The sequence below is a fragment of the Oncorhynchus tshawytscha genome, linkage group LG02 (assembly GCF_018296145.1).
Source record: "Oncorhynchus tshawytscha isolate Ot180627B linkage group LG02, Otsh_v2.0, whole genome shotgun sequence".
NCBI classification, from domain to species: Eukaryota; Metazoa; Chordata; class Actinopteri; order Salmoniformes; family Salmonidae; genus Oncorhynchus; species Oncorhynchus tshawytscha.
Window position 1 is genome coordinate 64,231,952 of NC_056430.1, and position 17,152 is coordinate 64,249,103.

General features: G+C 44.7%; 1 protein-coding gene across 4 annotated transcripts in view; it reads left to right on the plus strand.

Annotated features, from left to right (window-relative positions):
* Window positions 1-17,152, plus strand: part of LOC112245787 (alpha-1,6-mannosylglycoprotein 6-beta-N-acetylglucosaminyltransferase B-like) — a 175,116-nt gene that overhangs the window by 58,685 nt on the left and 99,279 nt on the right. For 3 of the 4 annotated variants that reach the window (XM_042302528.1, XM_042302539.1, XM_042302522.1), the window contains exons 3-7: window positions 2,061-2,211; window positions 7,978-8,087; window positions 12,042-12,118; window positions 14,222-14,407; window positions 16,794-16,958. In XM_042302528.1, coding sequence (XP_042158462.1) covers window positions 2,061-2,211; window positions 7,978-8,087; window positions 12,042-12,118; window positions 14,222-14,407; window positions 16,794-16,958 — 689 coding nt within the window. The remainder of the gene's footprint in view (window positions 1-2,060; window positions 2,212-7,977; window positions 8,088-12,041; window positions 12,119-14,221; window positions 14,408-16,793; window positions 16,959-17,152) is intronic. The other variant, XM_042302531.1, reaches the window with a different exon arrangement.

The window sequence follows — 17,152 nt, forward strand, 5'->3', positions numbered from 1 at the left end:
GGACAATTCCTTCCTCATGGCTTGGTTTTTGCTCTGACATGCACTGTCAACTGTGGGACCTTATATAGACAGGTATGTGCCTTTCCAAATCATGTCCAATCAATTGAATTTATCACAGGTGGACTCCAATTAAGCTCTAGAAACATCTCAAGGATGATCAATGGAAACAGGATGAACCTGAGCAAAATTTTGAGTCTAATGGCAAAGGGTCTGAATACTTATGTAAATAAGGCAGTTCTGTTTTTTTATACATTTGCTCAAATAAAAAATAAAAACTGTTTTCACTTTGTCATTATGGGATATTGTGTGTAGATTGATGAGTATAAATTTGTATTTAATCCATTTTACAATAAGGCTTTAACGTAACAAAATGTGGAAAAAGTGAAGGGGTCTGAATTCACTGTACGCTCTGAACAAAAATATAAATGCAACATGTAACAATTTCAAAGATTTTACTGAGTTAAAATTTATATAAGGAAATCAGTCAATTGAAATCAATAAATTAGGCCTAATCTATGGATTTCACATGACTGGGCAGGGGTGCACCCCGAAACGGTCCCCCAGGTGAAGAAGCCGGATGTGGAGGTCCTGGACTGGTGTGGTTACACATGGTCTGCGGTTGTGAGGCCGGTTGGACGTACTGCCAAATTCTCTAAAACAACGCTGGAGGCAGCTTATCTTAGAGAAATTAACATTCAGTTCTCTGGCAACAGCTCTGGTGGACATTCCTGCAGTCAGCATGCCAATTACATGCTATCTCAAAACTTGTGGCATTGTGTTGTGTGACAAAACTGCACATTTTAGAGTGGCCTTTTATTGTGCCCAGCACAAGGTGCACCTGTGTAATGATCATGCTGTTTAATCAGCTTCTTGATATGCCACACCTGGCAGGTGGATGGATTACCACTAACAGCGATGTAAACAAATGTGTGCACAACATTTGAGAGATATAAGCTTTTTGTGTGCATGGAATTTTTCTAGGATTTTTTATAACAGCTCATGAAACATGGGACCAACACTTTACATCTTGCGTTTATATTTTAGTTCAGTGTATATAGTTCCAATGGTCCAGTTAGTTAGTGCATGGTGGATGTGTAGCACATGGGGATGTGTGAAACTTACTCCTTAACCTGAAGTTTCCCCACTGAGGCCAGCGAATAGCTAGCTTTTCACGTGGCGCCGACTGGTAAGGCAAGGCGGTCTTTTAAATACCTCAAGATGTGTTATTGCACATTGTGTCAATGAAGGTTTGCCGGAAAGGTATCTTATTCATCTTCAGAAAATATTCATTGCATTGTAATCCTTGAATGTTATTTCAGACAGTCTGGCCCAATATGTTGTCTGGCTGTGTTTTATATAGAGCTGTTGTCTAAGTAGATTGATTGTGTATATGACCTTGGGTTGTCTAGCCAGCAACCACCACATAATCCTATAAAGAGAAGCGGAACAGTCAAAGCATCAAGAGGATAAAGAGCCTGGCCATACACACACACACACGCACACACACACACACACACACACACACACACACACACACATGAACACACACATACACACACACACATGCACACACACATACACACACGCACGCACGCACGCATGCACACACACATACACACACACACACACAGTGTCTGCACCTACGACCTCTCTGATTCACTAGGGTGAAATAAATACAGCCGTGGTTACACGTAATTGCATCCCCCGGAGTGCGGGGAATGTCAACACGATTAGTTCCACGTCATAGTTTCGTAACTCAGGCCTTTGCGGCAGTGTGTACCATTATAAATTATACTCTAGGTGGTAGGAAGTCTGGGAATACTTAATGTACTTAATGTTTTAGCCTGAGCTAGGCAGGCAAAGTATGCTGCTAGCACAGGAAGCTATAGGGCAGAAAGAGAAGGATGCTTACTTAATGATATGAATTGGAGACTGGGCTTGGCTAAATAGTAAGCGTTCCACGCTCTCTTGTTATTGGGCTTTTATCGATTGTTTACTACCTCTTACTCACTCTCTCTCTCTCTCTCTCTCTCTCTCTCTCTCTCTCTCTCTCTCTGTAGTGATGGGGGGAGTGGAGTCTCGTGGGGTGCTTAGGAAGATCAGTGACATGCTGGAGGTGATCCTGAAGAGGATGGACAGCCTCTCCAAACTGGACAACAGCACCACCAGCGACACCCGCCGTCTGGATGAACTCAGCTCGGCCATCAACAGGTACGGTCTGGATGAACTCAGCTCGGCCATCAACAGGTACGGTCTGGATGAACTCAGCTCGGCCATCAACAGGTACGGTCTGGATGAACTCAGCTCGGCCATCAACAGGTACGGTCTGGATGAACTCAGCTCGGTCATCAACAGGTACGGTCTGGATGAACTCAGCTCGGTCATCAACAGGTACGGTCTGGATGGACTCAGCTCGGCCATCAACAGGTACGGTCTGGATGGACTCAGCTCGGTCATCAACAGGTACGGTCTGGATGGACTCAGCTCGGCCATCAACAGGTACGGTCTGGATGGACTCAGCTCGGCCATCAACAGGTACGGTCTGGATGGACTCAGCTCGGCCATCAACAGGTACGGTCTGGATGAACTCAGCTCGGCCATCAACAGGTACGGTCTGGATGGACTCAGCTCGGCCATCAACAGGTACGGTCTGGATGGACTCAGCTCGGCCATCAACAGGTACGGTCTGGATGAACTCAGCTCGGTCATCAACAGGTACGGTCTGGATGAACTCAGCTCGGTCATCAACAGGTACGGTCTGGATGGACTCAGCTCGGCCATCAACAGGTACGGTCTGGATGGACTCAGCTCGGCCATCAACAGGTACGGTCTGGATGAACTCAGCTCGGCCATCAACAGGTACGGTCTGGATGAACTCAGCTCGGCCATCAACAGGTACGGTCTGGATGGACTCAGCTCGGCCATCAACAGGTACGGTCTGGATGGACTCAGCTCGGCCATCAACAGGTACGGTCTGGATGAACTCAGCTCGGCCATCAACAGGTACGGTCTGGATGAACTCAGCTCGGCCATCAACAGGTACGGTCTGGATGAACTCAGCTCGGTCATCAACAGGTACGGTCTGGATGGAGTGGTGGGCTTAGGACAGACCATCCTTGTCTTCCCTTTTTCTCACTCAGTCTTTCCTCCTCTCTTGTTGCCCGTCCTCCTCTATGCTCTTGTTTGTTTTCCTCGTCAGTTCTTCCTCCTTTTCTTCCTCCTCATCTTTTTCCTCCTCTCTGGTTATTCTCTTCATACCCTTCTCTTTCTCTCCTCTTTTGGCTGCCAGGCAGTCAAGTCTGATCTCAGCAGCTTTACTATTTGATACAGGAAACAGGGTTGTCTGATCTTGTCACTACCTTCTTCCCAGCACAGATCCTCTTTCAGTCCCTCTGTCCCACCAATGTCCAATTTGACTGTCTGTGCTCTCCTTTCTCCTCCCTTTAACTGCATTTCACATCCAACTTCTAAGGGTCAGGTCAAAATCTGTGGAAGGACAGTGACAGGACAGACAATGAAAGAGGAATGACAGCTAGGAAGGCCTAGGCTAGGAATGGCACATACAATGGGCTGAACCAAAGCTGCCGCGGGGCATACATGCATGTGGTCCAGGAGCCGAGAGCCTTACCGCTCGATCAGACTCCGGCTCTAGAATCCCTTGTGTCTATAGCCATCAGAATCAGGCCTGGTTAAATAATGCCAGACGAACACTTCGGTTCAGCACCACGTGAAAATGGGAGCGGAGGGTGTGATATGTATTGTCTGGAGCAGATGTTAACTTGAATCAATATCTGGTCATGTTCCTCTCTTGCGTAAAGACTGTTTCACTCTACCTACTAATTTGAGCCAGTTTGCTACAACCGGAAAATATTCCTGCAGCAACAACAAATGTCATTTGTTATGTGGATTATAAATAACCCCCTAGAGTCGATTGACACACCAGGGCGTCAATCTAAGTTACATAACATCAACAACAAAAAAACATCAAAATCAGTCAGTTTAAGCTAAATATATCTGTTTCTTTGCATTGGACGTGTCTCAATCCACCACATCCACCCGTGTCACACGTCCGTATCTGCTGTGAAAGGAGGCAGAGCTGGAGTAGTGTTTGTCAGACCATGAGACATCCCGAATGTCTTCTCACGTAAACGTCTGCAGTGTACGAACGGTTTAACCTTTGACCTCCGCAAGTGTCAGGAGACCCGTCTAAAGTTGGTACCATCGTTGTGCCAACTTCTGTTTGGAAGCTTCCGAACCGTTTGGGCTACAAACTAACGGGAAAGGGGAGATTCTCACAAACACGAGGGTGTTCTCCGTTTTGCTCTACGAACCCTAAAGTGTCACAGGACTCTTCTGAAGGTAACCCGTAATAGTTTTAAAAAACGAATGGATGTATGAAGGTAGTTTTGTGTCTAACCCCAAAAAACAGGTTAAATATGTGTAAAAATAAATAAATATCTATATACAGTACCAGTCAAAAGTCTGGATACACCTACTAAGGATAGGGTTTTTCTTTATCTTTACTATTTTCTACATTGTAGAATACTAGTGAAGACATCAAAACTATGAAATAACACATAGAAGAATCTAAAATATATTTTGATTTCTTTAACACATTTTTGGTTACTACATGATTCCATATGTGTTATTTCATTGTTTTGACGTCTTCACTATTATTCTACAACGTAGAGAATAGAGATAAATAAAGAAAAACCTTTGAGTGAGTAGGTGTTTCCAACCTTGTAATATATATATATATATATATCATCATGTTTATTTTTGAATGGCCAAATGAGTCAGTCAGTTAATCAATAATGCATTTCCATCTACTGTATGGTCAATGCATCTTTAATTACTGGAGGTCGTGTGAGTACAGTTACTCTGCTTTGTAATATCCCTGTTGAGTTGTCATGGTGACCTAAAGAGCTGAGCTGTCATTGGACCAGATCCCCTGAGTGGCCCCCAGGGAGAGTTTGGCCCCAGGCAAGGTGTCCCTATGGCCCCTAAGGCTTAGAACTCTGTGACTTGGTGATGTGCCCTCTAAAACACATGACCTACACCACTCTATGTATCTGTCACTATGGGACTGTGCTAACAGACATGAGTAAGAAAGGGAGAGAAAAGAGAGCGATATGGGAGAGGGGAAGGGAGAGAAATAGACTGAAAGAGAAGAAACAGACCGATGGGGAGATTGAGAGGAGGATAGTGAAGTGGGCAGAGAGAGCAGAGAGAGGAGAGAGAGCAGAGAGAGAGAGAGAGAGAGAGAGAGAGAGAGAGAGAGAGAGAGAGAGAGAGAGAGAGAGAGAGAGAGAGAGAGAGAGAGTAGAGTGAGAGAGAGAGAGAGAGTAGAGAGGTAGAGAGAGAGAGAGAGAGTAGAGAGAGAGAGAGAGAGAGAGAGAGAGAGAGAGAGTAGAGAGAGAGAGAGAGAGAGAGTAAAAGAAGAAAGAAGGGCAATACTGTTGTGAGGCAAAAGACGGCGGGAGAGATTAATAACCAGAGAGAGTTCTCCGTATTACGTGACATCACGCAATCAAAAAATATCCCATCGTCTTTGGCCCATGCCTTATGAGGAGGGAAAATTGTTACAGAGACACATTAAAGGATAATTATGATGAAAGATTACAGGCGTATACATATTTGATGTACTGGGATGGCACGCTCTTCAGAATAACATATTCCTCTGGATTTACTATTAAACAGACAAGCCAGAGAAGAGAGGGAGAAAAAGAGAGAGCAACATGGAGGAGGGGGAGGAAATAGGTTTTGGTGATTCAATCATTCAATTCCGTTTCCCCTGTTTGGATTCGTTTGGTTTGTTTCTTGTGTGTTCCCAGAAAAGGAATAACTTGACGGAGCGAACTCAGAGGGAGGGAGAGAGAAAAAGAGAGAGAGAGATAGAGGGGGAGAGAGAAAAAGAGAGATAGAGAGGGGGAGAGAGAAAAAGAGAGATAGAGGGGGAGAGAGAAAAAGAGAGGGGGATTCGACAGCTAATGATAGAGTGTAGAAAGTAAGTGAAATAGAGAAAAGAGAGGGAGATTAGAAGTAGAGATGAGTGATGTAATAGGAATCACAGTCCACTGGAGCAGAGAGAGACGTGGCTTGGTCCTGTGCCCAGCCTAGCAGCCTTTAACCACCTCAGGTGAACCATCTAACCCCCTCAATGAGACTGTCCAACAACTCTCCTCTCCCTCCACAGCCACTCTCCAAGACAAAGTGATTCCAAATCATGTGTCCTGCTGTTGGACACCAAATCTAACTGGGCTTCTGGCTTTAATTATTAGAGACACCTCAGGAAATCCATTTATTCTAGTCCAAGACAAAGACAGCTGTCCATCCAGTAAGGTAGGCCACAAAGCTCCAGGAATTGTCTTTTGCTCATGGATAACAAATCCTGGTTGTTCTATGCCCTCTACTAAGCTCCTGCTTAGAGCCCCTGCAGATGTAGGATCTTAATTTGATCCCTCTTTTGTCACTGAGAATTTTCCTGCAAAGCAGGAGATGCAAACGTGTAGTGTATTTCAGTTATCAAAGGTTTCTAAAGTTTGTCATTTCCACTTTGAAATTTCAGACTTGAGATGCCATAAAAAAAATTGTTGGGGGAAGGGGTGCTAAGCTGACATATGGAATTGTTTTTAAGATGGCCAAACTATGGATCAGTTCGCTATTTGATTTTTCATTTTAGGACCCCTTTAGGTAGAAAAAAATTAATAGAATATGTTTTGATTTGTTTAACACTTTTTTTGGTTACTACATGATTCCATATGTGTTTAGTTCATAGTTTTGACGTCTTCACTATTATTTTACAATGTAGAAAATAGATTAAAAAAGAAAGACAAACCGTAGAAGGAGTAGGTGTGTCCAAACTGTTGACTGGTCCTGGTTTGGCCGGTGTCGGCCGTCATTGCAAATAAAGAATTTGTTCTTAACTGACTTTTGCCGAGTTAAATAAAGGTCAAATCAAATCAAACAAAACATGAAATATATGATGCCACCACGTTGAAACATCAATACGTACAGTATGTATATTTAAAAACTATCAAGGATACACACAATAAAGTCCAAAACATATTAGAACTATTATTCGCTAAATTAGGTCTCGGCTTTTTGTATCCTTTACAGCTGTCTACAGCTTGTACTTTAAGCCAGCCACAGCCTGAGAACACTAGTCTAGAATGAGTTTAATTTCCTCCCCTGAGACCGTTTCTCTTTCTGTAGCTAACTCCCCATCACTGTGGACAGACAGTTAGTCAATTAGGCAGCTCAGCAATCTATCCTCTACCTCATTTACAGAGAGCACACACACACACTCCCTTGATCCTCTCTCTGATCATTATCTGTTAGTGGGGGTTAATGCTGCCTGCTGACTGGGCAAAACAGTTAGTGGGTATTGCGCACCTCTGTACACTAAAACTCCTTCCCAAACCGCCCCTCCCTTCTCCCTTCACTATCTCATCTGAACTGGAGACTGGTGTTCAATATGCAAGGGAGCCGTCTTATCCTGCAGAGGAAATTGTATTGGCTGTTACAGCAGGCGGTATGGGGCTTTTTCTATTTCACGCTCCAACCAAGTGCCTCACAATTAGCCTCTTCGGCAGCCTGTTAACACTGTCTTACATCTGTAGGAAAGAGAAAGAGGGAGAGAGAGAGAGAGAGCAACAGAGAGACCGAGAGAGAAAGCAACAGAGAGAACGAGAGAACGAGAGAGAGAGAGAGAGAGCAACAGAGAGACTGAGAGAGAAAGCAACAGAGAGAACGAGAGAGAGAGAGAGAGAGAGAGATGTATAAGTACAAGCTCTTTATTCTGCTCAACTTTTATTAGCGCTGTTAAGTCATCCAGTCAGATGGTACCGTAAGGAGTTTGAGGTGACACTGATGTTGTTCTCTGTCTGTCGCTACACAGTGTGGGATGAAAGAGCAGCCCAAAGTCTGTTTCTCACTTTGTATGATTGTGTCTTTTCGGTCTGTGTGTGTGTGCAGGTTCCAGCCAGCAGGCCTGGTAGAGAGGATCCAGGCTATAGCTCAGAACGTGTCCAACATGGCGGTCAGAGTGGAACAGATCCTCCAGAACAGCATGGCCGCCGGCAGAGGTACAATATCATAACACTAATATTACAGACTGTGTTGTTGCTGTGCAATACATATGGAACTGCCCATGTCTTATTCACATCTTTGCGGAAACCTAAACCTTACTCTCTACGAACATTGTCCTTTCCAGCGCGGTTCCAACAACTAAGGTGACAACTATGGTGGACGGCTAACTAGGCCAGCTCAGTGCATCTTGGCTCTGGTCGGTTTGGCTCAAGCGGTGTGAAAAGGTTCCTACCACTCTATGAAAACACTCGACGCTGTAATCCTTCGGCGGGTAATCAGAACATCAATTCCAAACTTTCAAACGGCAATACAGGTCAGACGTTTGCACCTCAGATCTAAAAAACAGCAGCCATTCAAAGTGCGACAGAACAAGTGATTCGCGTATGAAAATGAATTGGTGCGTGGGAAATGAAAGGAAGATCTACTCTAATAAAACAGATCGACAGTACAGCCAGCCGTAGAGTCTTCCTTTATTCCTGTCTCCATTGTATTGCTTTCCCTCCACTGCTGTTGACTTCTTCTGCCCATCTCCTCCTTTTTTAATCAAATCAGAAATAATTCCGCTACTGGCACAAATGATGCCGATTGCGCTGGAAACATACACACAGGAAGAGACACACGCGGGCGTTTATCAAGGGAACTCGGTCGACAGTCCTTAATCAACTCTTCTTCCCTCCTTCTCCCTCTCCTCAACCAACAGCAAAATCGTTATCAGAGGTAATTAGTTTTTTATCTCCCTTTGCTTTCACGGTGAAGACGTGAGGGCAGAACCACAACCGCTTTTTATTAATCACAGATTAATACAAACCACACTAGGCGGACGATATTGTGCGTTTCAACTCAAGCGCATCGGGGATTCATCTCGTGGCTGAGAGAGACACACATGACGATGTGCTCGGAAGTTGGAATTGGCACCTCCCTCCCAGCCAACGCTTTTTCTATGCCTCAAGTTTTTATGGAATTAGTCCGCCGCACATTTAATGGTGGCCATTGCGATGGTTATTATTGTTGTAATCAAATAGACGGCGCTGAAACGTGTCGCTGGGAAATATGTGGCGTGTTTGAGAGGAGAGAAGCTTGAGGGATGGAGTGACTGAGATGGAGAGAGACAAAGCCTTCATTAGACATATGGAAGCAGTCAGAGAATGTTTTGGTCCAGAGAGAGGAGTGTATATATATATATATATATATATAGAGAGAGAGAGAGAGGGATAGACAAAGGGGCAGGGGATATAGAGAGAGTGGAAGTGAAGTGAGAGGGCGGGTGAGGAAGCAGGAGATCTCTCGCCTTCCTGAGTCCAAGACCGAAACCCCATCAATTTTTCTTCCCGTCTTTCTCCCATCCATACTGCTGGAACTTCGAGTTTCAACTCCAGTCTCTCTTCCTGGCTGTAGGCCCCCAGCTGCAGGGAGGCAGTTAGCCAACTCAATGGACCAATTAATGCAGTGAGTGCAGCGTGAGTGAACGGATACACATTGTACCGTTAGCCCGGGAGGGGGGTGGCAGCAGTGACGAGGGGTTGTATTTCTGTACCCCACGGTGAACAGTGTGCACCAAAGCAGGCCTGATGTTGCATGGGAACTGATGGTACATATGGTTTGCTGAAAATGTTGTTAAATGTCTGTTTTAAGGATGTCTATTGTCTTCACAGAATAAGTATTCTGTTGCTATTCAAGGTGATGTAGGCATAGATATGAGGCTCTGTCACGGCCGTCAAAGGAAGTGGACCAAAGCGCAGCGTGGAGAGCGTACCTAATCCTTATATTTAGGTGACGCCATCAAAAACAATAAACAATACAAAACAACCGTGGAGCTTAAGGGCTATGTGCCACAAAACAAAGTTAACTTTCCACAAAGAAAGGAGGGAAAGGGCTACCTAAGTATGGTTCCCAATCAGAGACAACGATAGACAGCTGTCCCTGATTGAGAACCACACCCGGCCAAAACATGGAAATACAAAATCATAGAAAAACAAAACATAGAATGCCCACCCCAAATCACACCCTGACCAAACCAAATAGAAACATAAAAAGGCTCTCTAAGGTCAGGGCATGACAGGCTCAAAGAGTCTGTATGAATATGATGTGTTTTCTATATCTCCACAATATAACTATGATGTGTGTGTTCTATATCTCCACAGTGTAACTATGATGTGTGTGTTCTGTATCTCCACCATGCGTATAACTACACTGCTCAAAAAAATAAAGGGAACACTTAAACAACACAATGTAACTCCAAGTCAATCACACTTCTGTGAAATCAAACTGTCCACTTAGGAAGCAACACTGATTGACAATAAATTCCACATGCTGTTGTGCAAATGGAATAAACGACAGGTGTAAATTATAGGCAATTAGCAAGACACCCCCAATAAAGGATTTGTTCTGCAGGTGGTGACCACAGACCACTTCTCAGTTCCTATGCTTCCTGGCTGATGTTTTGGTCACTTTTGAATGCTGGCGGTGCTTTCACTCTAGTGATAGCATGAGACGGAGTCTACAACCCACACAAGTGGCTCAGGTAGTGCAGCTCATCCAGGATGGCACATCAATGCGAGCTGTGGCAAGACGGTTTGCTGTGTCTGTCAGCGTAGTGTCCATAGCATGGAGGCGCTACCAGGAGACAGGCCAGTACATCAGGAGACGTGGAGGAGGCCGTAGGAGGGCAACAACCCAGCAGCAGGACCGCTACCTCCGTCTTTGTGCAAGGAGGAGCAGGAGGAGCACTGCCAGAGCCCTGCAAAATGGCTTCCAGCAGGCCACAAATGTGCATGTGTCTGCTCAAACGGTCAGAAACAGACTCCATGAGGGTGGTATGAGGGCCCAACACCGTGCAGGACGTTTGGCATTTGCCAGAGAACACCAAGATTCGCCACTGGCGCCCTGTGCTCTTCACAGATGAAAGCAGGTTCACACTGAGCACATGTGATAGACGTGACAGAGTCTGGAGACGCCGTGGAGAACGTTCTGCTGCCTGCAACATCCTCCAGCATGACCGGTTTGGCGGTGGGTCAGTCATGGTGTGGGGTGGCATTTCTTTGGGGGGTCGCACAGCCCTCCATGTGCTCGCCAGAGGTAGCCTGACTGCCATTAGGTACCGAGATGAGATCAGACCCCTTGTGAGACCATATGCTGGTGCGGTTGGCCCTGGGTTCCTCCTAATGCAAGACAATGCTAGACCTCATGTGGCTGGAGTGTGTCAGCAGTTCCTGCAAGAGGAAGACATTGATGCTATGGACTGGCCCGCCCGTTCCCCAGACCTGAATCCAATTGAGCACATCTGGAACATCATGTCTCGCTCCATCCACCAACACCACGTTGCACCACAGACTGTCCAGGTGTTCATCAGGAGCATGCCCAGGCGTTGTAGGGAGGTCATACAGGCACGTGGAGGCCACACCTACTACTGAGCCTTTCATTTTGAGTGTGACTCCAAATCCAGACCTCCATGGGTTGATAAATTTGATTTCCATTGATAATTTCTGTGTGATTTTGTTGTCAGCACATTCAACTATGTAAAGAAAAAAGTATTTAATAAGAATATTTCATTCATTCAGATCTAGGATGTGTTATTTTAGTGTTCCCTTTATTTTTTTGAGCAGTATATAATGTGTGTGTTCTATATCTCCACAGTGTAACTATGATGTGTGTGTTCTATATCTCCACAGTGTACCTATGATGTGTGTGTTCTATATCTCCACAGTGTAACTATGATGTGTGTGTTCTATATCTCCACAGTGTAACTATGATGTGTGTGTTCTATATCTCCACAGTGTAACTATGATGTGTGTGTTCTATATCTCCACAGTGTGTACCTATGATGTGTGTGTTCTATATCTCCACAGTGTAACTATGATGTGTGTGTTCTATATCTTCACAGTGTAACTATGATGTGTGTGTTCTATATCTCCACAGTGTGTAACTATGATGTGTGTGTCTCTTCTCTTCAGCAGTGAGAGACGGCTCCTCAGGCCAATGTGAGGTACCCAGAGACCCCCACTACCCAGACTGCCCTGGAAAAGTCGACGTGAGTTTGTCTCCGTCTATCTAGCTAGGGTATAAGAGATTCTCCTGATATCTTATTTCCAATGTTCCCTCTAAGCTCCCGAGGACTGCAGTGCAGAATAAATATCAGCCCGCACAGAGAAGCACGTGATTGAACTTCACTCAATTTTATAGAGGTTTCCCCCTTTGTTAACACTTTCAACGTTTCCCTTTGCCTTGGGAATTGTGATTGAATCAATGCAACATACCAAAACAAAACAAAGAGATTTTGTTGTAGGTAGAACGCATTGGAGTAGGATTCTATTGCATTGAAATGCATGACTCAATCAATCAATCAAATGTATTTATAAAGCCCTTTTTACATCAGCGTATGTCACAAAATGCAGATGTAGAAGCACGGTGGCTTGTAAAAACTCCCTAGAAAGGCAGGAACCTAGGAAAAAAACTAGAGAGGAACCAGGCTCTGAGAAGTGGCCAGTCCATTTTCTGGCAGTGCCGGGTGGAGAGTATAACAGTACATGGCCAAGATGTTCAAATGTTTATAAATGACCAGCAGGGTCAAATAATAATCACAGTGGTTGTAGAGGGTGCAACAGGTCAGCACCTCAGGAGTAAATGTCAGTTGGCTTTTCATAGCCGATCATTCAGAGTTAGAGACAGCAGGTGCGGTAGAGAACTCAGGCCGTACTCTACACAGACTTGTGGGGCATAACCAATCAGAGCTGGAATAGGCTTATATGCAAACAGACCATTGCCATATTGTAACGGTTTTCTTCTGGGGAAAGAGAGGCGGACCAAAATGCAGCGTGGTTAGTTTTGTGCATCTTTAATAAAGATGAAAGTACAACAATCTACAAAACAAGAAACATGAAAAAACCAAAACAGTCCTATCTGGTGCCACAAACACAAAGACAGGAACAATCACCCACAAAACCCAACACAAAACAGGCTACCTAAATATGGTTCCCAATCAGAGACAATGACTAACACCTGCCTCTGATTGAGAACCATATCAGGCCAAACATAGAAATAGACAAACCAGACACACCACATAGAATGCCCACCCAGCTCACGTCCTGACCAACACTAAAACAAGGAAAATACACACGAACGATGGTCAGAACGTGACACATATATGGATCTGTGCCAATCACTTTAAACTGGACTATGTTTACAGCATGAGCAGTTGTGAGTAGATGTGCTTGTTTTGTAATTAAGGAAAGAGCTGCATGTAGCCATGTGTGCACACTTGTTCATATCCTTTGCTAGTTAGTGAGTTATTAGCCCAGTTATGGATCATTTGTAGTCAGCAGTGGGGGACTGATTGCTTCCTGTAAGAGCACAAAACGTGTACATTTCTAGCAATCTTTGAAAAGCAAGTCAGGTAAACAGTCTTTTTTTGTCTTAACAGGGCAGATTTGTATTTTGAGACAGGCTTGAATAAGCTAAGTAGCCAATAGTCAGAGGTTAGCATAATTTGTCTGATTCTCTGTAATAATGGTGCATTTTAATAAGCATTTTTTTTGTAAAGAGGTTTCTTGTATCCAACAACACAACAACATTTTCAGTCCCCTCCTTGTCTGAAGGACAAGTGGATAAACACGTTCATGTCAAGTCCTGCATGTTTTTTTTCTCTCAAAAGCCTCATGGAATGTAGGCCAACATTGAACACCACACATTGGCAGCTACTGTAGGGTGAATGATAGAACAGCTATTTCCATGTTAAAATGTGATGGGATGCATTTTCTTCATTGTTTTTGATGGTAGACCACTCTGGTAGGCCTTCATTATGATCAACTAGCTACAGTAGCCTACTTGGCCACTGTTATAACTGTAAGTTAAAGCGGGGACAGTCTCAGTGTTCACAGTCAACGTGCGCTGGAAGTTGCACAGAACTTTCACAACATTCAAGTTCGCGCTCAGCAGACCTGAAATTAGCTCAGTTTTTAAAAAAGCAGAGGGAAAATGACTTATAACCTGCAATTCCATCTAACTGTACATTTGTACTTAAGTACAACTAATCTATGACCAAGGAGTAGGAAACTCCCTTTTGTTTTATTATTTTATTTGTGTTTAACAAAGTCAAAGTAACCTGAGCATTGAACTTTGACCTGTGTATCACCAGTGGATGCGTGCCCGCTGGACATCAGACCCGTGCTATGCCTTCTACGGGGTGGACGGCTCCGACTGCTCCTTCCTTATCTACCTGAGCGAGGTGGAGTGGTTCTGTCCCCCTCTGGCCTGGAGGAACCACAGCAGCCCCCCCACCGTCCACACACACACACACCAGACCACCACCACCAAGAGACAGGTGAGACACACACACACACAACCCTTCCTACCATCCATACACACACAGAACCCTTCCTACCATCCATACACACACAGAACCCTTCCTACCATCCATACACACACAGAACCCTTCCTAACATCCATACACACACAGAACCCTTCCTAACATCCATACACACACAGAACCCTTGCTACCATCCATACACACACAGAACCCTTCCTAACATCCATACACACACAGAACCCTTCCTAACATCCATACACACACAGAACCCTTCCTACCATCCATACCCACACAGAACCCTTCCTACTATCCATACACACACAGAACCCTTCCTACCATCCATACACACACAGAACCCTTCCTACCATCCATACACACACAGAACCCTTCCTAACATCCATATACACACAGAACCCTTCCTAACATCCATACACACACAGAACCCTTCCTAACATCCATACACACACAGAACCCTTCCTAACATCCATACACACACAGAACATCCATACACACACAGAACCCTTCCTAACATCCATACACACACAGAACCCTTCCTAACATCCATACACACACAGAACCCTTCCTACCATCCATACACACACAGAACCCTTCCTAACATCCATACACACACAGAACCCTTCCTACCATCCATACACACACAGAACCCTTGCTACCATCCATACACACACAGAACCCTTGCTACCATCCATACACACACAGAACCCTTCCTACCATCCATACACACACAGAACCCTTGCTACCATCCAAACACACACAGACACCGAACAACTACTGTCAAGAGACTGGTGAGAGGGACACACACACACAAACAAAAGAATACTCATGCACTCACAAAAGCAGATGCCCGTATACGCACGGGCCCTGCAAAGAGACGCATGGCTAAAGCTTACATGTTTAAGCACTTACACACACTAATTCACACTCAAAAGAGCACAGCCAATAGTCAAATGAATCTTCATACTTACACTGTATAAGCTTGCATGGTAAATATGAAAACACGTTCATATGAGCACATGACCGCGTTCTCTGCTAATTGTTTTACTGTGTTCATCTCTCTCCTCCACCTCCTCCCTCAGCTCCCTCCCTCATTGTACTGCTGTAGCCAACTCCAGACGCAGCACAGATGAACTCTTTACCCTCAAACATACAGCTCAGTGCCTGATACTATTTGCAGAACGGTGTTCAAGGCTGAGTCAATATGTGCTATTTTTTCTAAACAATCCCTGCACAGCTATTAACCAGGTTCAGAGATGCTTACACACAGAGAGCGATCCCTGAACACAAGGTGTGTGTGTATGTGTCTGTGTGTGAGTGTGATCTGAGTGTGTGAATGCTGAATGTGTGTGTGTGATCTGAGTGTGTGTGTGTGATCTGAGTGTGTGAGTGTGAATGCTGGATGTGTGTGTGTGTGATCTGAGTGTGTGAGTGTGAATGCTGAATGTGTGTGTGTGATCTGAGTGTGTGAGTGTGAATGCTGGATGTGTGTGTGTGTGATCTGAGTGTGTGAGTGTGAATGCTGAATCTGTGTGTGTGATCTGAGTGTGTGAAGTGTGAATGCTGAATGTGTGTGTGTGATCTGAGTGTGTGAGTGTGAATGCTGAATGTGTTTGTGTGAGTTCTCTGCTGTTCTTTAGTATTGAATAGCTTATTAAGTGTTTGGCAACATTCCTAATTACAGCAGTGGTTCTGTTAGCCAGATAATCTAGGCTATTTATAGCAGGGTATTTGAGTGAGCGTATATGTGTGTGTGTGTGTGTGTGTGTGTGTGCATTTGTGTGTGTGTGTGTGTGTGTGTGCATTTGTGTGTGTGTGTGTGTGTGTGTGTGTGTGTGTGTGTGTGTGTGTGTGTGTGTGTGTGTGTGTGCATTTGTGTGTGTGTGTGTGTGTGTGTGCATTTTGTGTGTGTGTGTGTGTGTGCATGTGTGTGTGATGGACAAAGAGAGAAAGACTTTTAGACTACATAGTCATAGCTGTTTAACTAGCACAGGTTCCTCTAGAGACTTAGCTTGTAGTACTATCTCCCCAGAGAACACAGGCTGCACACACTCCTCTGAACTACTGTGTTCCTATTGCAGAGGGAGTGTGGGAGAGGAGCCTGTGTGGGTAGCTATCATGCAATGCCATATTCAGTATATCTGTAGGCTTGCTCCAGTTGACCTCTCTTCTCATCCTTCCTCCCACACTTTCTCCATCTCTCACCCTCTTCTTGTGTCTTTCTTCACTACTTACACTCTCTCTGCATCTCTGTAAAGTTATAGGTTTTTATTGTTTAGGGTTTTAGATAATATACATTTTTTAAAGATAAAAATGGGGGGGAAATTGACCTCTGTCTTGCTCTCCCTCTCGCTCTCCCTCCCCCTCTCCCTCCCCCTCCCTATAGGCTGCATTCCGCACAGACCTGTCATCTCTGCTAGACCAGGTTGGCACGGGCAAAGAGTCCCTGAGCTTCATGAAGCGCCGTATGAGGAGGCTGGCATCACAGTGGGGCACAGCTGCCCAGCGCCTCCACTCCAAGCTGCGCCAACGCTGGAGGGAACAGAAGAAGGTAGCGATGAGAGAGAGAGATTGAGAGTTTTGAGTTTTAAATAACCTTTATTGGGTCTGGGAACCCACAACACAATAAACACTCAAACAAAACCGTGGTTACACATCAATTAAAAACACAACACCAAATCTTCCTCCACAGTAACTAAACACAGCCTCTAAATACCCAATATGCTCATAAACAGATCAATGTTG